The following is a 23,921-nucleotide window of genomic DNA, read 5'->3' as shown; positions in this document are numbered from 1 at the left end:
GCAAACAGCAAAATTAGCTGCTTGCCAGGAGGAGAGTCAGAGATATTTCAAACATAGAGAGAGGTTCTTGAGTTGTTGTTTTTTTTTTTTTAATTGTTATATAAACAGGCAATCAGTGCACTCAACAAATGAATGTGCCGTGAAGTGAAAGTTTAAAAGGTTTCAGCCATGCAGCATTTCACAAAATGTCACAATGTAGCAAGCCAAAGCAAACAATTAACAAGGCATTCCTCTTCCATCCCTGAATTGATATCTTCCCTCCTCTTCTCTTCAGCCCTTCCAAAGATGCTCCCACTATAACGTACATTGTTCTTTATCCGTCTCAGCTCTTTGTGTGTGTGTGTGTGTGTGTGTGTGTGTGTGTGCATGTGTGCTGTAATGTTTTTGGAGCGATCTAAGATTTTCCAGATGGGACAGAACAGAGAGAGAGAAAAACTCGGCAGATATGCATGTTTATACTTTCTGTCTGAGGATGTTAAGGGTGACATCTCCTTTGTGGGAGGAGGAGAGGTAGAGGAGAGGATTGACCGAAGAGAGTTGCTGATTGGAAAGGATGAGATAAAGAAGGGGTAAAGAAGTGAAAAGGAGGGTGGGTGAGCAGAAAGAGAGAGAGAGGGATGAAAAGAAAAAAAAGAGTCCCGGGATGAGAAGATGGATTGAGTGAGAGAAAAGAAAGAGCCAAAGAGAAGAAAATGTGTCAAAAAGAGGCACCGTCTGGCCTGTCATGTTAACTTTAAATTGTATTGGCGTGACCTTCCTTTAAATATTCTTTCAAAGAAAATGTTTAGACATTCAGTTGCATTACAGCCATTAATCCATGGTCTGTCATACTGTCTGTCTTCACACACACACACACACACACACACACACACACACACACACACACACACACACACACACACACACACACACACACACACACACACACACACACACACACACACATTCAAATCTACTTATGCCCACAAACAACATAACTTATGTATGTACACACAAAAAGATGCACGCACACTTTAAGGCACCGGTGATCGCATTGTACTTTGAACAAGAGACATTCAAATAGTTGAAAAATTTGAGGATGTCAATATTATAAGAATTGGATAGAATCGTTTATTCTGAAAATAGCACCTGTGGTTAAAAAAAAACATCTGCTTCTTCTTGTATTTATTTTCCTCATCAACTAAAACTTGGTCTGTGGTGTAAAACAAGAAGGTAATTCATATGTTTACTGAGAAGCAGGATCTATTGAGGAAATGTGCTCAAAATAGTTGTCTCTTTTACAGTTACCACTTTACCCAAAAGTATTTAGCAGAAATTGCTGAAAATTTATACAATCAGCTGCTTAAATCCAATATACTTTCTGGGAAAAATACAAGATTAATCCAGTTTTAGGATGTGTAAAGGTAGTTGTAGCAAGAAAGTCAAAGCTAAACTCTCAGTTAAAGGCAGAAACACAAAGTGTCCAGAAAACAGGAAGACAGACAGTGGCACTGATGATCAATAACACATATGCATGTAAACATGTAAAGCCTAAACAGCAGCAAGCCTGCACAGCACTGGGATAGAGCATACCCAAACACACACAAACATGAACACAGTCCTGAGCACAGAAGTTAGTCCAGCCAGCACTTATCCAACACAATGTAGCTGGACTTTCACCATCCTGATTAAAAAAAAAACAAAAAAAAAAACAACAACTTATCTCTTAGGAGAGTTATATCAAGACATAAGTTTGAGTAACTATCAGAGTTTATTTGTCCAAATGAGAGATCAACTGCATGCTGATTTATTGAAGTTTAGAAAGGCAAGGGATGAACGCCAAACACCATGTGTTTGGCGTTGATGCTGGCATTTGCTAAGATGAGGTACTGTTTTTATATTGGTCTGTATCAGATATTAGTCATCAACTGAGACATGGAGGGGAGCAAGAAAATGTAATGATTTCATGTGCAGGACTCTGGTGTGTCCAATAACTCTTTCATTCAACCATATTAGAAAGTTTTAGCCGCCGTTCTTAAAAAAAAAAAAAAGTATAATGATGTCACGCTACCTTATGGCAAACTCAGAGCCGATGAAGAAATAAGGAAATACTTCAGAGGATATTAACTTCACTTGTTTACGCATGATGGATGAAACCACACTCGTTTTCTGCAGCCAAATGTTCAATATCGAGCACAAGTTTTCACCTACATCTAAATTTGTTTGGAATTACTCAATTTTGCCACAATCTGGAAGAAATCTTGCAAAGAAAGGCTGCCAAAGATATTAGGCTAAGTGTTGCACATGCAGTATGCATCCAGAGACAAGCAGCGCCTGCGATTACAGCATCACAATCGGGCTGCTCATGTGGACAACTATTCTGCTGGGCCTAGCTGCATGTTTCTGTGGAAATTAATGTTTCATCAGATTACATCAGGTAAATTTGAAAATTCTGTACTTGACCTCATCAAATTAGTCCAATCGTGAACTTTTGACCTTTGTATCTATGATGAATGAGCTGTTGATGTGTAACCCAGTCATCCAGTAGTTGAAAAAACAATTGATATAATTATATTGCATATGCTGTAAATTATAGGTTGAGATGACATTTTGAACAGAGGTCAGATCAAATACGGGCACCCCCCACCCCACAACCCTCAAGGCTAAGTGGGACAGCTAATGGATGGATGGGTAATTATGTATAATTACAAGCTTATATGCAAGCATGGCCATCAAGGAGCACTTTTTCCTGCCGTTACTGGCCTTTCTACGGACAGGATGAAGGTTAGAAGCGTTTCAATACGTACAAACTTTTCCCACAAGATGTATTTAAGGCTTAAGTGACGAGGAGAAGAACCAGGCTTGCACATGTGTAGAGAGAAAAAAAAAGAGGGAGACTAAGTTCGAAAGGAAGGGAGGTCTGATAAAATAACAATAAAACCTGTTTGACTACAGATAATTATCAATGCCACATAACTTTTGTCCACATCACTTGATGTGCACTTTCTTAGACTATCTCCTCTCTTTCCAAAGACATCTCCCTCACATTTCTTTCAATGATTTGGAGTGGAAAAATGTCATTGCAGTTTATCACCAAACCACATGAAAGAAGCCACACACAAACACACACATGTACGCACACACATGCACACAGACAGCCTCTTTTATTTCAGTCCATATCATCGTGTCTCACATGCAGAGGATGCACATAAAACAGTTTCTGTCTCCCTTTCTTTTATTTCTCAGATAATCACACAATAAAACTTTAGCTCCAAAGCTCAACATGGTCGTTTTAAGTTATAGTTTATGCATGTGTGCATTTGTACTTCAAAGGATATTTGTACTTACAAATACAAACATGCATGCTTATAAACTTGTGTCCAGTCTTCAGCGTAGTTTGTGATGGGAGAGTATTTTTATCTGTTGGTCTGGTGAAAACAGAGTGAGGAGGGAAGCTGCATGCAGCCAACAGTGATTATAGTTATTACAGCACACACACACACACACACACACACACACACACACACACACACACACACACACACACACACACACACACACACACACACACACACACACACACACACACACACACACACACACACACACACACACTCAAAACACCCACACACAAATTTGAGCCACTTGAGGCAGAAGAGTTGAAGAGCCCTTGAAATCATTAGGACAGCTGAGAGGACACGAGGAGTCACACTCCACTGAGACTTACGTTACTCGTGCTTGTCATATATCAATGGCAGTGCTCTCTGAGGACGAGCATACGGATTTTTTTTTTTTTTTTTTTTTTTGAAGATTAGACAGGTACAGAGCCCTATAACAGTAGAGAGAAAGTCCACGGAAATAATGTCCATTTGAAATGTTTATTCACCAAGCAGTGGGCTTGGCTGCTTCGGCCTCCTTTCAAAGCCTATAACTTTAGACATTTCTCAACAGATCATATATCAGTATGTACTAAACTGCTCATTATGACACATCAGGTTGGTTCAGCCTGGTTTAGGCTGTTTAAAGGGGGATCTTTTTGTGGCCGGTATGAAACAATCCCAATAAGCAAAGCAACATTTCAGCAGGAGTGTGAGCATCTGAGTATTGTTTGATGGTCAGCTTGAAAAATGTGAAAAATGTGAACCTCTCCTTAAACATCTCAGCATCATCTGATCCCACAAATAGCTCCTCTGTTTAGCACTTGTTTATTGATTTTGCTCCAGATTGGTAACTTTGGAGGGTAACAATTAAATTTTTGAGAATTGTAGTGTTTGAACATCATAGCTCTTCTTTTTGTTTTAGTCTAATTATATCTGCAAATGAGCTCTTTTACAATATCCAAATGACTTAGCATTTTCTCTGTACCGTTTGCCACATGTAGCAGCTTTGTGTCCGCATATCATCACATCAGAACCTTTTGTGTAACATTTTGTTGTTTTATTTGTTTTGTTGTGTTGCTTGTTTAACAAATGAGAGTCTTGGTACTTGTTATTGGCAGCTTGGTTCGTGATTACTGCATTATTTAACCTTGTAAAAATTCACTAATTACTAAATTCAACTCCTTGGATAGGATACTTGGATTCTCTTTTGCCCAGAGATCCGTCATTAAGTTGGGAAACTTTATTTTATAGAGACTTGTTTCCCCTATAGCCATATACAGGCCCATTAGGTAAATATAGCATTTGTCTAATTACTCCCGCATGGCAGCTTTTTTTTTAAATGGGATTCCTTGTAAAGAAACAAGACCTGATACACCTGGTACAACTATATACCTAAACCCAACCAACATTACACCTAAATAAACACCAGACACACCACTGCAAAATACCTTTTTATTTCTTCAAAATTTGTCAACTCTTTGGTTTTCTCGTAGCTTTGGGGACTGAAACTTGGTTGAAGTTGGGTAAAGAGGCAATAATAACTATTGGCAGTTATTAGAATAAGAATTTTAGTGCTAATGCTATTATATTTAATATTCCTCCATATAAAATATCTCAGTAATGTCACTAAATCATAATTATTTTATTAGCATGTCTTAAAAACAGGTGAATGCTAACATGAGCCACACTATATTTAAGCTTCACAAACCATAAAGGCAATGCTCGTTTGTGATTCTTCTGATGAAACATATATGTAGAATAATAATCTAATAATCTTTGTGGCAGATCATATCTGACCCTGGAAAAACTGAAAAAAATGTATGTATGGATGGATGGATGATCCAACAATCAAACGTCAATCTAAATATCTGATTGGCTTTTTCAACAGGATGGGGATACTAACTTCTGGGATGCCCCCCAAAAAAAATTTAAATAAATAAAAAAATAATCCCTGAAGCATGAAAATGAACAAATCGCATAAAGACATTTGTTCTCAAGTGACAAAAAAATTGTCCCAATTCCAAGTTACCTCTGACCTTGCACAGAAAAAGTTCAGCTGAGGAATAAATTAGTCTTTTTACCAATTAATCGAAGAGTCAACTTATGATGGACTTACAGAATCCTGAGGTTCTTGATGCCAGAGAAGTCCACTTTAGTGATTCTGGTGATGTTATTTCTGTTCAGATCCCTGTAGAGAGAAAAAAAAAAAAAAAAAAAAAAAAAACACAAATTACAGCTTTAATGGGTATGAAATTCATGTGGCACACAATATTTTGAAAGTATACAATGGCATTAGAAAAAAAAACATCTTAAAATGAAATGCGTATGTGTGTGCGCATGTTGGCATTTGTGTGTCTCTGCATGTTCATATTGAAATTAGTGAATGCTGCAGTGGGGAAAAAGCGTGAGAATGTCCCACAGCTATATGAGCCCACACACACGTATACAAGCACATGTGCACTCAAATATACAAACACAAACCAGCAGACCAACAACAAACCAAAACATACTAACACTCCTACTGTACAGGCACCATGGACACAGACTCTCACAACTCCTGCTGCTGTGAATTATTCCAAAAGACATTTTCAGCGAGAAAAAAAAAAAAAAGGGATGAAATTATTATTTCTTTCCGTCATCAGAGTTTAAAAGCTTATCATGTTTCATGGCTGTCATTCAATCTGTTTTAACTGTGCGTGTATATATACATACCGCAATATGAACTTACTGCCTGAGTGTGTGTGTATAGACTGGTTCCCTTTATGCAGCTATGCTGTTTATTGAAACGCTGTCGCGCTGGAGGAATTAGGCCAAGGAAAGAAAACATACACACACAAGAGAACACACACAAACAAGCCACACAATTTTCTCTCTTATTTCACACACAAACTCTCCATAAAGCTCTCACTCCCGGACACACACATTCGTACACACACATAAACAGAGACTGGTTTTGCGTGTGTGTGTTTTTCATAATACACCTAAACATTTATAAATCTGATTTAAGACCATATTAGGTTTCAAAAGGCTTCCCCAAGCTGCCATGGCAAGGACCACTAATAAGAGCCATACCACAGCCTGAGCCAGGGCAGCGCTTCCCAAAGCCTCCCAAGGTCCACCGGGGTTCCTTTAAAGGGCTCCATGATAATGAACTGCTACAATATCTTAATGGTCACGATGGGATGTCACATGAGAGGACTGGCAGACAAAGTCTCCCACCCACTACGGCAGGAACAGGGATCATAGCCAACAACAAATATGTCCTCACTGTGACTTCCCAGTCAAATAAGGAAGACAAAATATTTTCACAGTTAGAAGAACCTTAAAAACAGGCCAAGGTGAATTCATTGCATTACTGGAACGCCACTCCTCTTTCAATTTTCATGACATTTGCTTTAAGGCACGAATTTGAGGACTTTACCAACGTGCCAGCCTTTTTTTTTTTTTTTACCCCCAGAGGAGCCACAGAATCGAGATTTGAACACAGTGAGGTCATAGTGCTATTCACAAGGTCATCAATCTGTGTAGGGGAGAAGTCCTCTATTGACTTTAGAGATGGCAGTTTAGCAAATTATGTCAAAATATTTTCCTTAAATTTGGCCACAGCACTTTAAGATAAAGAGTTGCAGTACCTGCATTTATTTGCAGATGCTTTGCAGCCATTTATTGGAAACTCAAATGCTATTAAATAGTGGTCAGAGGGAAGAGGATTGTGGGGAAACATTATTAATTGGTCAATTTCAATACAAAATTTTAAAACCAAAGCTAAGACCGTCACTGACAGCATCTACATGAATACTGAAATCACTTAATATAATGATTTTATATGCACTAAGTACTAATTCTGATGGAAACTCTGAGAAAGGACCAGCTGGAAGATACACTGTAACAAGCAGAAATGGTTTTTCAATTTTATAGTCTGAATGAGAGAGACTGAGGGTGAGGCTTTCGAAAGATCAATAACCAGACTTTGGTCTAGGATTGATTAAGAAGCTGGAATGAAATATCACAGCCACCCCTCCTCCTCGAGCTTCGGTACAAGGAATATGAAAGGTAACATGAGTGGTGGGTGAAGATTCATTTATACTGACATACTCATTCTGCTGAAGCCAGGCTTCAGTGATACGGAATACATCCATAATGTGATCAGTGATCAGATCGTTAACCAACAGGGATTTGGATGATAACGAGTTAGGCACACATTCAACAATGCTATAGTTAAGCTTCCAGTTTTTGTGCTGTCCCTAAGCAAATAAAATATTTCATGTTTTAGTTGTCTTTATACATTTTCATTTGTTCATTTTTTCATGTATATTTTTTAAATAAAATGTGAATAATTAAAAAGTGCTGACTGCTGTTGCATGTTTTCAGCCGAATTTTTCCCTCCCCCTTTCATTTCCTGTCAACTGTCCTATAAAAGTCAGTAAATGACTCTGAAATGACAAAAGCATGAACAATGAGAACATGGTTGATGGTTAAATATCAGCACTGAAGCTTTTTAGTGTTTGCCAAGAGACGCGTTCATGGCAATGAGCCACCTCATCCAAACACAATGCTGTTGGTTCAGTTTGTATGAAATTGCCAGTTCTTTGAACAGACTTCTAGAAAGTGGCCAAAACAGCAACCCAGCGCTGATTGATCGCTTTGAATTTGAGGTTCTTTCATGTAGAATAATACGTTTTTTTGATTTGTGATTTTATGTTTGCGCCCACTTTTAAGTCACTCTGAGACATCACCCTGCCTGTATTCACCTCCAGCTCCCCTTATCTTTTGCACATTTGGCAACAATCTTTCGTGTTTTTCCTTTTTGCCTTCCCTTCCTTCATCCCACTATCTTAAATCTCTCTTTCCCCAGTCACTGCTCTGTAATGTCAATGTCAGTCCCTCACAGCCAGCCTCACCTCACTGTTCCCAGCCTTCGTCTAAACTCTTTCTCATCTCCTCCTCTTTTACAGTGTCTCCCTTCTCTCAATCTCTCACGTCTTATCTTTCACTGTTTCACAGTTGACTAAACACTTTTTCTTTACTTTCATCTGTTTTTCTCTCTCCCACTAATCTCTCCTCTTTTATCTCAATCTTTCACCATTTTACATTTGCCCATATTTTTTCTGAGCCTTCTCTCTCCCTTCTCCCCTAATCTCTACATCCTTATCTCCATCTTTCTCTTGTTCACAGTGGAAATTTCTGCTCTCTCCAGGGAAACTGCTCTGTAGTCAAACAAACACAGACGATGCATGGCCAGGTGCAGAGCGATGGCAATGCCCTATCTAAAAATCACTGCCTAGAAGCTGAGAAAGCCAATGCCACTGCCAGAGCAAAATTAAGCCTTCTGTAAAATTAAATGCCAAAATTGTCAAATGAAAAGTACATCAATTGGCAGTAATGGATTTAGAAAAAAATAAAACATGTAAAATGTCATTTACTGTCACATTTCATAAGATAAACCAGCAACCTTTAAGAGGTATCAGCTGTTCTTTCATTCATTCATTCATCTTTTACCACTTATATATTTCCAGGTCGCGGGAGGGGCTGCAGCCAATCCCAGCTCACATTGGGCAAAGGCAGGGTCACCCTGGACAGGTCGCATCACAGGGCCAATACACAGAGACAGACAGAGACCAACAACCACTCACACTCAGACCTATGGACCATTTAGAGTCACCAATTAACCCAAACATGATGTCTTTGGATGGTAGGAGGAAACCTGACTACCCGGAGGAAACCCACACAGGCACGGGTACAACATGCAGACTCTGCACCTTCTTCATGTGGTGCAACAGTGCTAACCGCTATGCCGCCATGCTGCCCAGATATCCTTTCACCAATGCCAATACTGGAAATACCTCAGATACGGCTTAAAGTAATGGATTATGAGATGTCAGCCATTGGTTTCTGAAATGCCCTTAATTTTTCATTAGCATCTTGGTTTTTTGAAACCAGAAGAAATCTTATTTGCACAAAAAGGTGGAGTGAAGAGGACTGAGGGATCAGTCTGATGTGCTCTGCACTTTAATCATACAGTAGTCAAGCCCTAATGCATACAATTATTTGTAAGATGAGACATTGAATAAACCTGTTGCGTCTTAATTCTTCTTCACTGCTTAGAAACATTAGCCACTGGGGCATTTCTTCAGCTCTACAATGCTTCAGTTATGATATCTGGTGACACATTTTACTTTTACTGGAAAAAAATATATACAAAGTAGTAGCTCATGTGATTTGGGAATATTTGCCTCGATCATATTGAGGATAGTGAGAGTTGGTTGGAAATAAGGACAGATATAATCAGGTCTCTGTCTCAAAGAGAGCTGCTGGTGTAATCCAAAAAATTATAATCTACATAATTGCTTTGATCAGAATCAAACTCAACAACACAACAAACTTGATTATACTGATCAGGTCATGCAATGCAAAATTAGGACTCAAGAGAATATGAATGACGTAAAGCAAGTATGGCAGTCTTTTCAAGCACCTGGCCTGCTGCAGCTTGTGATCCTTCCCACCTGGCAGTAAAGCTTAACTTAGCTGTAAATTTAACTGACCAGCTGGCAGTCAGACAACTAACAAGAGGCTTACCTACAAAAGGGCTAAACACCGTTTGTTTCCACTACAGCCAAAGGTAACACATTTGTGTTTGTGTGCGTGTCTGTGTGTTTGCAGCAAGAGGATAAGACAAGATTGCAAACACCAGGTGGTCAGGGAATTAATATCCCATACAACAGATACACACAAAGGCACTGACACACAGCTCCCCACCACGTCACCCCAGACCACAGAAACCAGTGAACCTTATAGTCTGGCTGCCTGGAGCAGCAAACCAGTTGACTTAACACACACGCAGAAATGGAGTGTGTATGTGTGTTTGGTGGGTCGTGGGGGGGGGGGGGTGCTGATTCACTTACAGTACAGCTTTATTGGTTGACTACACCACAGAGACTGAGAAAACATGGAGAATTAACTATTAGAAAGGAATGTCAAACAATGACAGATCAGGTGACAAAGACTCCCAAGAGGTCAATGAAAAGGCAGACCGGTTGCTGCTGTGGTAGACCATGAGATATTAAGAGAGCACACAAGTTCAGATGTTTGGAAAGGTGGGTTACCACACTCCTTGCACTCTTATATCAGCCTGGCTTGCTTTTGTTAGCTCGACCTTTGTTAACTTCTACAGTATGTGCTACGACGACAAGGGATAAAGGAATAAAATACTGCAAAACGTTTCCTTTCCTCTCCATCTTCGACACTGTGACATTTCCTGTTTCCACTTCTTCATCTCTCATTCATCTCTCTCTTGATTGGGGTCTGCCTACTTATCTCTCCATCCTTTCCCTTTCATCCCTTGTTGTTCTCATTACCCAACGCTTCGTTACCGAATGCGTTCACTTCCTGCCCTAATCTCCTGCTATTATCCGCAAAGTTCTCGGACCTCTTCACTTTCCCATTCCTCCTTTCTCACTCTCCATTCTTCACTTTTTAAGATAGGTATGCTCAATTTCGCTCTCGAGATCTCCAAGTTACGCATGGAATCCTAATCGCCTTCCTCCTTTTCCTCTAAGCTCCACGCTTGACAGTGTGTCCGTCACCAGACCTGAGTGGGAAAGACATCGAGCTGCTCCGCAATCAGCCTTCAAGCGCACACACACACACACACACACACACACACACACACACACACACACACACACACACACACACACACACACACACACAGTCAGTCAGTCAGTCAGTCAAGGAAACTTCAGTGTCTTATGTCTTGCTTGTAATTTTAGTTTCTAATGTCTTCTCAGGATTTTGAGAGTACAGATAATTTTGTTACATATTGTTACAGTAATTACAAGAGTTCTCCTAGGCGTAGTCTGATTAGAGTTATTATAGTTTTCTTGATTAAATTAACAATGAAGGAACAACCACTGGTCAACGTTGTCATGTCAAGTCTGAGGGAAAATATTGTTTGGTAAACTGTGATTGATAAAGTCTGAACCATTTAAAACAACCATATAGGATTAAAAAGTAGATAATGACAAAACACATTTTAATTGCTTTGTAAACAAATTAAAGCAATCCTACTGCATGAAAATCAGATCTTGTAAGGTGATTTGAATGCATCTTGCCCTAAATGTGATGCAAAATGCTGTTTCAATCAGTAGAGATGCTGATGATGAGTATCAGGCGCACAGTTAACATTCATGTAATCTTCAAATGGCATCTGATCACCCAAACATTTTGTAGTGAAATGGACAATTTGAATAGAGCTAATGTCAGTGATGCAACGACTGCTATGAAGCTGAGCCACTATCGTTTCTCTGGGAAAAAAATGGTTCATATGAAGCTGGTAGAAGAGGACATATATGAACATGTGAAGTCAAAGCAAATGTCTTTTTGTTTATGTATCCAGGTATCAAACTTTCCATGGTGGTTTAAGCAGGAGTGTTGACAGAGTAAAGCAGGACACTGAAGTGCATGTTCTCTGCGAGACTGATTCTGAAAACCGTAAGATGCAATTATGGAAAACGTTTAAAAGAACAACACGTTCCCTCTCTGTTCGCAGAGCATATATTGTCTGCAAGAGTCCACAAGTTTTGGAAAACTCAGGGGCTTTGTGGAACATTTGGTCTCCTGTGAAACCGTTTAATGCTGTATTGAATCTCTCTCATAGTGATGTTAATCAGTAGTGAACTCTCTCTTATTACAAAACTTCTCCCACACGGCAATCATCACTTGGAGATTTTGCTCATGCACATTGCACACACACACATGCACGCAAATGGCTCATGAACATCCAAGAACAATTGAGTAGGCCTACAGATGCACTCGCACAAAAGGTCTGGGACTGAAGCTGCAGACCTCTGAGGACACCAGGGTCATGGGCTTTTTCAAAATTAAACATGATGGGACACTTAAAGGCACTTTGGTTTCGAAGCCAAACATAAATAACATGACTACCAGGTTTTTGAGAGAAATGGTGAATTGAGACCAGGAAAGTTAAATTTAAGAAAAAAGAAGAAAAAAAAAAAACATTAAAATGTAAAGGAAAAAGTTACGGGGGTTAAGTAGGTCAGTCCTTCTGACAGAATTTCTACAATCCTGTCAGCAGATACAACAAGAGCGTGTGTGCAAATAACAGACTAAGAAAACTGCTTCACAAAAAACAGAGTGGGTTCTTTTAACAGCAAGTTGGTTTCTGTTCAGTGGATCTGTTTCTATGTCTTTGCCTCCAATCATCTCCTACTGTAAGCTACACCTTACAGTAACACCTCCTGTTTCCTGCCTCTGACGACAGATCTGTTCATTCATGTTTCACCCTCATCATCATCAACCATCATTCATCTTTCTGTCAGTTTGTCAAATTTGTTTACTTGTGCCTTAAAAAAAGATGACCCTTCACATCAACTTTGTGCAATGTGGATTTAAGCAAATAAATTCTAACAATGGTTAAACATTATTTTGTAATTCAATTAACTTGATCAAGTTATTAAAAATGCATTTTACAGTGCGGGGAAGGATTTGCAAACAGCACTTGAGGAAATCTGTTTGGTGGGTGTGATTGGTTTACTGGTGCTGCAGCCAGACAGAGATCCCACTGTTGTTTCTGAGATGGTTTCCCATGTAGGCCGTGCATTCTGCTCTATGACATTGTGAGAGTTGACATTTCACATCTGATCTGGCCAGCGTTTCTCACCACACATTTGTCTGTATGGGTACAACTATTTCTGTGTTTGCACAAATAAGTGGGTTATTCATGGCATTTGCAATGTCCAGAATGGTAACAAATGCTAAAAAGGAACTAAGCACAAAGTTGGGAGAACTTCACTTTCAAAAATGGAGATGAAAGGCAGCAGGAAAGGAGGGACAGAGAAGAACAGAGACACTGATGATGGGGGAGTTGTGCGTCAGTAAAATATTTTCCCTGAAGCAGACCAAAAGTTTCAGCTAACAATGGCAATAATAAACATTACAGCGCCCTCCATCTCATCGTCTCTTTAGTTCTTAACTTCATTGCAGCCTGGCTACATTTATTTTTTGTTCAAGTTACGTTTTTCATCTTGTGTCAACTTGTTTTTTCCTTTTCTATCTTAAAATCGTCTCCATTCTACTATATATTCTTCTTTGCATGCTTACATCTTTGTCATCTACTTGTTAATGCATCTGTCACATTCAGCTGATGGGATTTTGTTGCAGTCTGCAGTGTGATGCGTTTCTCCTCCATTTTTCAGCATTTTGCTTTTTGTCTTGTCACAATGCACTTCTCTCCCCTTTGCAGCCTCCATTTGATGTTGATAACACTCAACCTCGGGAAATTCAGAGTTTGGTGATGCTGTTAACCACACAGGCCTGACCACATTAGGCAATCACCTGCTTTTTGGAGTCACGAGCCACAAGGGTTGTAAACCAGTGCTGTATTTGGTTAGCCCACTTCTTCACTGGAGTTTATAGGGGTGCATTGCTTTTGTCTAGATTTACTACTGCTGTACTGTAAGTGAATAGGGTGGGTGGGTGGGGGGGTTAGGGTGGAGGGGTAATTTGGCCATTGAGAGACCACTTGACAAGAACAGGGCCTGCTGCTTCCTCCTAACCCTAACCCAAGTCAGGGGGGAAAAAAAAAAAGTGAGTGAATAGGAGGGTAAGTGAATGAGAGAGGTTAAGAGCAATGAAAGACAGAGCGCTAACATAAATGTTAGAGAAAGAGCCTGAAAAAAAAAATTCAAATAAAAAAAAAAGATACATGTACAGTACAGTGACCAGTTTCTCCATAAGCCTCCGACCTAAAATAAACAGTCTGTCACATTGAGCTAAACGGATTATTGGAGTTAAAAAGAACAATTATAGTGTAAGCAACACTCTTATACTGCCATGCACACATACTGCGCAAATAAACACTAATTTGTATACACACAAACACACACACACACACACACACGAGCGAGAAAAGAAGTACACACACAGCAGAAAATCGCAGCAGTAGGGATATGATGTGTTGCTTTGGTGACAGTGGCCTAACAAAACAGTGGCATAGCTTGTTAACATCAAACGACTCCACACACACATAAACCCAGAGTCCTGTTTAAGTAGAATAGAATAGAATAGAATAGAATCCTTTATTGTCACTGTTCACATTGTCACCAACATTAACTGTGAAAATATGCTTAGCAGCTCCACATGGCAGCGAGAAAGAAAAACAAGAAAAACACAAAAGCGCGATATCTCAATAAAAACAATATAAAATATAAAATATAAAATATAAAATAAAAAAATAAGAAAAAAAAAAAAAAAAAATAAAATAAAATAAGAAAATAAGTATTTCCAAGGTATGACACATGTAAGTATGACACACACTCTGAATACCTCCGGTCTGATGGCTTCTGTTGCAGCAGAAAGTCACAGAAGGTCATTCGTGACTTGAGGCAGTTTCTACGTCTCTCGATGTTTCTCGCTATACGTCAAAGTTTCCATCCACAAACAAACACATATTTAATCCAGTGACAGACCGAGAGTGTTGTGTGTATGTGGTCACGTGAGCCTGAGCTTGTCTAATCATAAGTGGACGTTGTACGTTTTTATTCATGATGTGAGTGTAACTTTTTAATGTGTGTCCTGAGATCACTCGCTGACGACCCATTTTCAGACCCCGAGGGTCTGGATATTTTGGGAGGCATTTTGGCTGTTCTTCACTACTTCAAAAGGTTGTTTGAGGGTTAAAAAAAAAGGCTTGATTCATACAACCTGGGTCTTATTTTAGCAGTCGTGGCCATCAAATCATTATCTGTAATAACACACTACACACAAAGGTCCACAAGCAAAAGACAATTATGCAGGTCTTGCATTAACCCCAGGTCAGCAAAACTTTCTTTGAAGACAAAATTCAGGCAAACTGTGAAATAATCACCTTAAGTGCTCGCCGCAAACATCAATCACAGTTCAGTTCCCCGACACACTTTCAACTACTGGTGCATGCACACAGTTCTTCATTGCAAAGATTCATTTCAGGTGCTCTCAAAATGTTTTAGATAATGAGCACCTACAACCTCTCCGATCATCTGACAACTCATTTCATTAAGAAATGTTTCCACATCGCAGTGTTTTCTAGGTGCGATGTAAATGTACTGAGGACGAGAGATAGAAGCAACAGTCAAAAAAAAGAGGGTCATGTATAGGGAATAGAAATGCATTATGTCAGCGAGGCTCCTCACAAGTGTAGTACAACTTTATGTACACTCGGGCAAAGTTGAAAGTGTGCCTTATTTTCCATACATGTGGCAGCGAGTGTGAGCACCTCTCTGCCTGTCGGTGTGTGTCATGTGATCACAGTATATGCGTGGCTGTGTATGTTTTAGTGGTGCATCCAGCATTCGTCATTTCCCAGAAGGGCCGTACCCACAGTCAGTGCCAGCTGGCTGCCTCTTTGGCAGACTGAAAGTCATTAAATGGAAAGGTCAACTGCCCACAGTGGGGGAAACTTGGGGTACAGAATATCACCCACTGACCTAGAACTGGAGCCTAAATATCGGCTACCCTTACTTGTGTCATTTGGCGTACCACAACTGAATCAAACATGGTTGGAAGGGCACAGACCACAAGATGGCTACAGAAGATAGGCGCGACATAAAGAGGCCAATGGAGAACAGCAAGCTTATTGTGGTTTTAACTTATTAGTTTAGACTCGTCTGCTATAGCAATTAGACCCAGCTGCTCTTCAGATGTATTACATCACCATCATACCCATGATAACAGTAAAGAACACTTCATTGAGCGATGGCTTTTATTCAACATCCACCAAACCATGAGGGCTGAAGTTTTCCTCAAAGTAACATGTAGATACAGAAATACGGCATTTCAATCCCTATTCAATTCCTCTGGTTGTCAAGTATCAACATAACAAAACATGGTTCGGAGGGATTTGTGGGAACTGTTGAAACATTCTGAATTTGGGGCAACCACTGCATGCAAGATAATACTACATAGTACGCAAAATATATGTGATGTCAGGATGTTTTGAGATGATCCCAATGTGATTACACATTATCCTGGATCTGATCAACACGGTCTTCATGTCAGGGACAAGAACTATAACAGCAAATATTACCTGGTCTGTTATTGGTGCACGCACAGGTTAGCACCAAAGTATTCAAAGACACACACACAAAATTAGATTCCAATCCCACCATGGTATGCAGTTTCATAGCTCTGAGGGCGTGGTGGTTACAGCGTTCACTGACCAATGAACACCAAGCTTTGATAAGAGCCAGAAGCCGAGGCTGGAACTTGCGTGTCCATTCTACACACTGAAACACATACACACGCATACAAACAGTCACAGCAGGATCCTGCAGTTGCACACACCATGGTAGGTTGGCACGCTGAGGGGAAATGGGAGCTGTGAAAACTCTACTGAAGAGATGCTGCTGGCAAACTGAAGGTGTGTGTGTGTCGGAGGGGGTGGGGTAGAGGTCAGAGAATGAGTGGTGGAGTGCGGGAGGGAGGAAGCCAGGGAGAAGGAAAGGCTGCAGAAAGAAGGTGGAGGGATGTGGAGAAAGAGCCAGAGATGTAGGAAAGATGAAGAGTTGGGAGGGGGAAAAGAAAAACAAAGAAAAAGCTAGACGAGCCTCAAGAAAGTAGAGAAGGTGTTGCTTGTATAAAACCCGCCAAAACTTCCTCAAAGCCCTGTTAGTGAGGGAACGGAGAAATGGGCAGTTAAAAATCTGAATTAAATTGTGCAAAGCTGGCTCTGGAAGCAGTGAACTCATTCAACTGCAAACACAGATATCAACACACACGTATAGAAAGACGCAATCGTAAGCAAGCTTTATAGAGCAACAAAAACGCAGTGACAAGAGCATATCGTCACGCAAGTGTACAATACACACTCACGTTAGGACAAAAACGGCCTGATGGCGGCTCAGCTCCACTGAAGGCCCCCTCTAGAGTTTGCGGGATTCAATTTCCCCACATTTCCACAGCAGCTGGGGCAACAGTTTGGAATTTTCAGCTCTAAAAATCAACACGTGTGTGTGTGTGTTCCCTGTAGGGCAGGTGTGAATTGGGCCCAGGAGAGAAAAGCCGTTCCTGTTTTCCAATTCATTTTACCCAGCCTCGTTAAGCCTGTTAAGCCTCCCCCCAAAACCCTCCACTCAAATTAGATGCAAATGAGGTCTCGAGTGGCTTCCCAAGGAGGACATTACAGAATTGACTGGCCTGAGGTAATCTGTGAGGCTGCCTCAGTGTGCATGTGTGTGTGTGTGTGTGTCTGTCTGTCTGTCTGTGTGTCAAGTGAACAGTTGGGGCCGCCACTGTTTTTCTCTCGTTAACCTTTCCAGATACTCTGTTTACAATAGTGAAGAAAAGTGCGGCTTTAAAAAGAAAAAAGAGAGAGAGAGTCATTCTGCAGTTTTGACAGGTGGACTGAATACGAAGAGTAGCAGTAAACTTGATTCATATTCTATCCTGTGTGTAATAAGGACTGGCTCTAACGCTTAAAGAACCATGTTGGTGGTTTCCGAGTTTCGTCATTTTCCATCTTGACTAATTTTCTTCAATCTAAACGGCCGTGGCGTTTAAAACATCACATCTAAATGTTTGGGTGTCACGCATCAGTGTATCCTGAGGCCGGTTATTTAACCATGAAGCGGTGTACTTCATTTTAATCAATTCCTCTACACTTGTTTCACATACTTCAGTCATTTAGTAGTGATTCTCTCCATTTGTTTTCTGTATCTTCCACAGACTCGGTTTGATTCGGTGCATGTGGCTCAAGAGTGATAAAGGGAGTAGCCAGAGAAGATTTTCCACTCAAGATAAGGCAAAGTCTTGTCTTTTACTCAAACACCATGTGTGCTGTGGTCTTGTTGCATTGCAATCTGGTATGATTAGACTACTGTATCTCCTCCTCTCTATGGATTTCTCCAAAAGAAGAAGAAGAAGAAGAAAAAAAAAAAAGAGGCAGCTTGAAATTTCAGCAAAAGAACAAGTCTTGGAAGACATTTATGCCATTACACTTTGTCAAACTACCAATGTTTCAGAGTGAGACAACTGCACGAAACAGTCCCAACAGAAATACAAGATTGATCATTATGATGTTTCACAGAGCAGAGACCTCTGAAAAACACACAAGTGTCCTGTCTAGTCTTCCATTTAAGGGCACAGCGCTTCAACAGTGATTTGAAGATTTTCTTATTGGGTTTCATTTTACCATTGGAATCCATAGTAAGTGTTGTGAATTTAAACTGATTAAAATGGAGAAAGCTACAAACGTTTCAGAGCCAACTTTTCAAGCCTTATTTGCATGAGCACTACTACTAAAACATAGGTTTTCACTGGAGCGTTTTGAAAGCCCTGTATCCTTGTACTCTGCTTTACAGGCCAAAGTGATGCATACCAGTGTCCAGCCAGTTGCCTCAACATTGCAACACTGAATCGCCTGTGAGCATTAGGAACATCCCGCTGCCAGGAAACTTCTGAAATAACAGATTCAGTAAATTTGAATATATTTGTGACTAATTTTAATGTTTACTGCCAGTTGTTGTTGCCATGAACAATCTTGTTGTACCGCAACACCGACAATGACATGACAAATGTCAGAGTAACCACGTGCATTACATAAAATGGCAGAGGCAAGCTTACCAAATTAACCCTAACCCTAATCGCTAAAACTATTTTGGACACTTTAATTTGATGAAACTGACCATTTTTGACTCATAGTGTAACAAATTTGGTCCCTTTGTTCCTGGGATCTATTGTCCACATGGACTTTATTCCAGCCATCAAACCCAAATCCCTGCTCACCGTAATAATGCTCATCTCTCGTTCCTAAAAAGTTTCCCATCTGCCGTAACCTTTACAGATGGAATCTCATCCATTTTAATGATTTCCATCTCAGACCTTCAGAAAATATATCCACAGAGAAAAAGAGAGATGAAAGCAGGCAGAGAGGGAGAGGCAGAAGGAGAGAAAGCAGGTCTTGGCCAAAGTCATGGCTGAAACACTGACCTGGATAAATCAAGGAAACATAAACATATAGTTTCTAGACTGAAGGCAGTGGGAGGGGCTCCGCTACCCCAAATATTCCACCCCCGGGACCCCAGTGAGAAGCTAGGGACCCCCTTATCCCACCTCCCCATCACAGCCTGCTCTAATTATTTATTTTCCTTGGGTGTAAATGTCTTCTGGGGATTGCTGTGTAAAAGCCAACAGGTCTTGGGAGGTCACAAGAGCCCAGTGAGACGGAAGAAGTATGGGCTTCGTTGTTCACACTCACACTTTCCCGGGCAAAGAAACACAATCACGCTAGCAAGTGCAAACATGCAGGCACAGAAAGGCAAACATAAACATGTAAATGAACACGTGAAAAAGTCAAACTGCACATACACATGAAAATCATATCCAACTGTGCCCCCCCCCAACACACACACACACACACACACACACACACACACACACACACACACACACACACACACACACACACACACACGGCCCCCCACTTCCCTATGCAGCCTACTGATTGTGTTTGTTGTCTCAGGGCTAGGCCTGTTGTTGATCCCCTGCAGGGCTTTTGGCTGCTCCGTTATCATGCATAATCGCTTCCATACCTTAACAGGGTAGGGGTGTGTGTGTTTCTGAGTGCATATGTGTGGCTACGGGGGTGTATACGTGTCAAGATCAGGCAAGAGGTGGCAGCAGCATCTGTCAGAGGTCTGTCTCTGCCTAAGGAATGAATATCATTTAAAACTAACTGTCACCAGGTTCAGGAAAGAACTGGAAGTGATTCTAAGTTAAGTTTTAGTTTACTCAAGTCATTGGGGTTCTGGCTGGAATTTGGCAGCCTGAGAAACATGGAAGAGAAGAATAAAAAGTTTTGGTTTTTTTTTTTTATAATCACCTTTCATTTGGCACTAAGCGAACAGCACCTCGGACCTGCTGTCTTAACTGCCTTCAGTTATTGGTGTTACTAGTGAATTTTGGGGCAGTCTCGTTTGCTCCATCTTGAGGAAAGGCTCTGCTTTCAACCAGGAGGTTGGCTGCACTTGTGGCTCTTCCCTGGAAGCTTCCTCTTATTTAACATGAGCATTCAGGTAATAATGGTAATGCTGCATTTCTCTCTTTTTTAAAACTTTTTGGGTTAATTGCAACTAAAACACAGCTAAATTCATGTATCCCTACGAATTCCACTTCATCAGATTCTCTAAAGAAATAAGTTTGGCCCAGTTTTTTCTAATTTTTGACACCACGCATTCTCCATGTGCAAGTGAGCCAATGATGAAAACGGACTCTTTAAACCTATTGGCAAATACAAGCACTAATAAATGTTGTAAAAATCTAATGGACAGTGGTCTGAGCTGGTTAGTGCTGAAATGCCTTTTTATTGAATCAGTCAGTAGTAGCCTAATGTAGGCGGATTCAATCATAGCAGCTCTCATTCACAATAAAAGCTTATACTGTGTGCATGGAGTCACTTAATGGGCAGGTGGTTGGACTATATTAAATAAAGTTTTGTCCAAAGAGTTTCATGGCGTATTTGCACTCCAGTTTACTGGAGTTAAAAAGTTATTGATGGAAGATAGAGAAAGGGAGACATGGGGTGTCCTAAGGTCATGGGGTTGGTCTATAAAGATGAATACAAAAAGCGATTAATCTCCGTAAACTGTCATAAAAGGGCACTTACAGACGCTCAGCGTTCCTCGGTACTCCTTTGGGCACAGTCTTCAGACCCAGACCCTGGCAGTCCACATGCGACCCGGAACAGCTGCACTTGTGCGGGCATCCAGTCACCGAAGCGACGCACAGCAGCAGCGCGAAAACCGGAGCCCACAGCCGGCGGAGCGAAGCCCGCCTGTCCGGCCCGGTCGGAGCCATGATATCCACTGAAATTACTCCCAAACCGGGGTTAATTGGATATCCGCGGGGGGGAGGAAGGAGGAAGAAGAGTGGAGGGTATGGAAGTAAGGATCCCGAAAGAGGTCAAGAGAGGCCGTTCGACTTCCTGGTAGAATTAAAAAAAATGATGGAAGCCGAAATTTAAAAAATAAAAAGTCCGGTGTTGGCGGAGGTTAACCAAAGTTTCTCTCAAGAGACTCGATCAGTCAGAATCTCCTTAAAACGCTGCCTTGCCATTGAAAAAAAAGAAAAACAGTTAAAGAAAATAGAGAAAACGTGGATGTGGATGTAACACTTTGCACACAAAAAGTTTTCTTTTCCAGCAACGATCCGTGCGTCACTCAGCCTGGTGCGTAAAAGTCTGCCCAAAGTCTCCCCATTCACAATCTCTCCGGGAGGAAGAAGTTATCCGCCTGACTGCTACACTTCTCAAGGTGAAAATGTTCAGCTGGGGTGTAACCTCCTTCCTGGGAACATCCCTCCGCTGCCCGGCTCTTTAAAAAAAAAAGTGAGTTTCAGAAGAGTTGTAATCTGAAAGGGGGAGAAAAAAAAGTTTAGAGAGGCGCAACACAGAGTGGTACGGCTGGAGGTTGTGAGAGAGGCAGACAGATTTGGATTTAGGTTTCCCCCTCTAAATCTTCTCTCTCTCTCTCTCTCTCTCTCTCTCTCTCTGTGTGCGTGTGTGTCATGAGAAAAAAGCAGAGTAGTTACAAAAACTTTCACTCGTCCCTTATATAAACTTTACCACACAAAAGAATATAACACCAAACTCTCGGTCCACGGCTACATAATTTAACTTTCTCTTTTTTTTTATCATGGCTCACTCCTCATCTTAATGAGCTACTTTGACAGCATATTAAGTTTTCAGCAATGTCTCTTTTTTTGAGCCATTTCTCCAAATGCCCTGATGTGTTGACACTGGGAAGTGTGTGTTCGATTCACTGACTAATAATTTACCACACTGACACACAAATGCTGTCTCAGAGTTTGTCAAAACTGAGCTGTATTATAGTCTACTATGAATGAAATCAAGATTGGATAAAAGCCAAACACTGAGATGGCCGATGAGAGCTCATTAGAATAAAAACTTTACTTCAGACTTGTCTCTGATATTGTCAGCCTCTTCGCTTATTTACTCACATTTCCTCCTGTGTGGAGCAGCAGTGAAGTGAACAGAGTTTTCCTGAGCAGCTCCTCGATGCTCCGCATGTTGCATAGTAGCTGCTGCCCTCTGTTGGCAGAAGGGGAAACATCATGAGTCCAACAAAGCAATTTTACTTAAAATACAACACACTCAAAGACTTTCAGGAAAACGCAAAAAAAAAAAAAAAAAAAAAAAAAAAAGATTTCCCCTCAGCAATGTCTCAGTCTGTGATGATGCTGGTCGATACTGTAATACCTCAAAGCCAGACTGGCAACTCAGTGTCCTTCTGGAAATCGAGGTCATTAAATCATTATTCTTCATTGTCATTTGTAGACTCACTAAGCACATATGTTTGGCCAGTTTAATATTTGATTGTTTGTGAAGTGCTGTCATAAATAAATATATAGAATTTTTTACAACAAAGATATGTATTACTGTTTTGCCTTCAAGCCTTTCATGTTCTGATAGAGCTTGATTTATGTGGTCTGTCGCCGCTTTTCTCTGACGTAAACATTGATGGTTGTTGCTCAGGAAGTTATATAATGATATATATATATAATCATCATATAACAGAAAGATTTATGAATGCCATTGTGTGTCGTGTATAAACCTTCCCAGAAAAATGGTTTTAATTCCTTGTCATGTTTTAATTATGTATTTCCCTCTACATATTTTTTTATATATTTCATTTAATATGTTAAAATTTCTCCTCACACATTTTCTTTGCTATTGAGGGGATGTAAAAAGGCGAATCTGCTGTGAAAATATCTCAAGTTTCCTGTCAGATCGATGGCAGAAGCAGCACAAGCAGCTCAACACAGCTCTTTTCCCTGGTGACTAACTCCAGCTTCTCTTTGGGTATCCCAGCGTGCCCTTTGGCGCAAAGGGAAAACTTCATCCTTTCAGAGTTTCCTGGGTCTGCCTTGAGGTTTCCTCCCTGCTGGCAGAACCCAGGGATGCAAAAAAAAAGTGTAAGCCTGGCCTGTCTGTGGAGAATACCCATTTACACTGTCTGCAATTGGATTTTGTTCTCATCACTGCTCAAATCTGGTGCATAAGGATGCAGCAAAGAACCTGGATGGTACGTCCAAAACTGCAAGTATTGGCTTCTGGGTTACTGTGGTTACTGGCTACCTCAGCACACACTCAGTCATTTCAAAAATATGTCAAGGAAATAATAAAATATATCATAGATACCCAAATACAAACTTCCTATCAAGGAGAAAAGAACATGGAAGACCAAAGGATACCAGACAGCCTCCACACAACAAACACAAAACCATCAATCCTCCAACGCCCATTTAACCACCAAGGAAAAGGCAACATGTTTTTGATGTGAATTTTGTTGTTGTATATCGTCATTGGTCCAACGTCGCCAAGGCTTGCAAAGACAATGTTCAGCTGAACTTGTGTGAAAGAACTAATATTGATATTAGCACAGAGTTAAACATTTAACTTAAAAGGCTGTTAGGTCTTCTTAACTCTTGTTCTTTTCATAGCTCAGTATTCCTGGTTACCTAAGACCTCATCAAACCCCGATACTCACCTGG

At 40.6% G+C, this 23,921-nt stretch overlaps 1 protein-coding gene across 1 annotated transcript in view; it reads right to left on the bottom strand.

Moving 5' to 3' along the window:
• slit3 (slit homolog 3 (Drosophila)) overlaps window positions 1-21,640 on the bottom strand; it is a 214,489-nt gene extending 192,849 nt beyond the window's left edge. The window contains exons 1-2 of the mRNA XM_029511904.1: window positions 21,016-21,640; window positions 5,476-5,547 (exon numbers count right to left, since the gene is read on the bottom strand). Of these exons, the coding sequence (XP_029367764.1) occupies window positions 5,476-5,547; window positions 21,016-21,206 (263 nt within the window). The 5' untranslated portion in view covers window positions 21,207-21,640. The remainder of the gene's footprint in view (window positions 1-5,475; window positions 5,548-21,015) is intronic.
• Window positions 21,641-23,921: the final 2,281 nt, after the last annotated feature.

The sequence above is a fragment of the Echeneis naucrates genome, chromosome 10 (assembly GCF_900963305.1).
Source record: "Echeneis naucrates chromosome 10, fEcheNa1.1, whole genome shotgun sequence".
In the NCBI taxonomy this organism is placed as follows: Eukaryota; Metazoa; Chordata; class Actinopteri; order Carangiformes; family Echeneidae; genus Echeneis; species Echeneis naucrates.
Note: the sequence above shows the minus strand (reverse complement) of the source record. Positions and strands in the feature narration are given on the sequence as shown.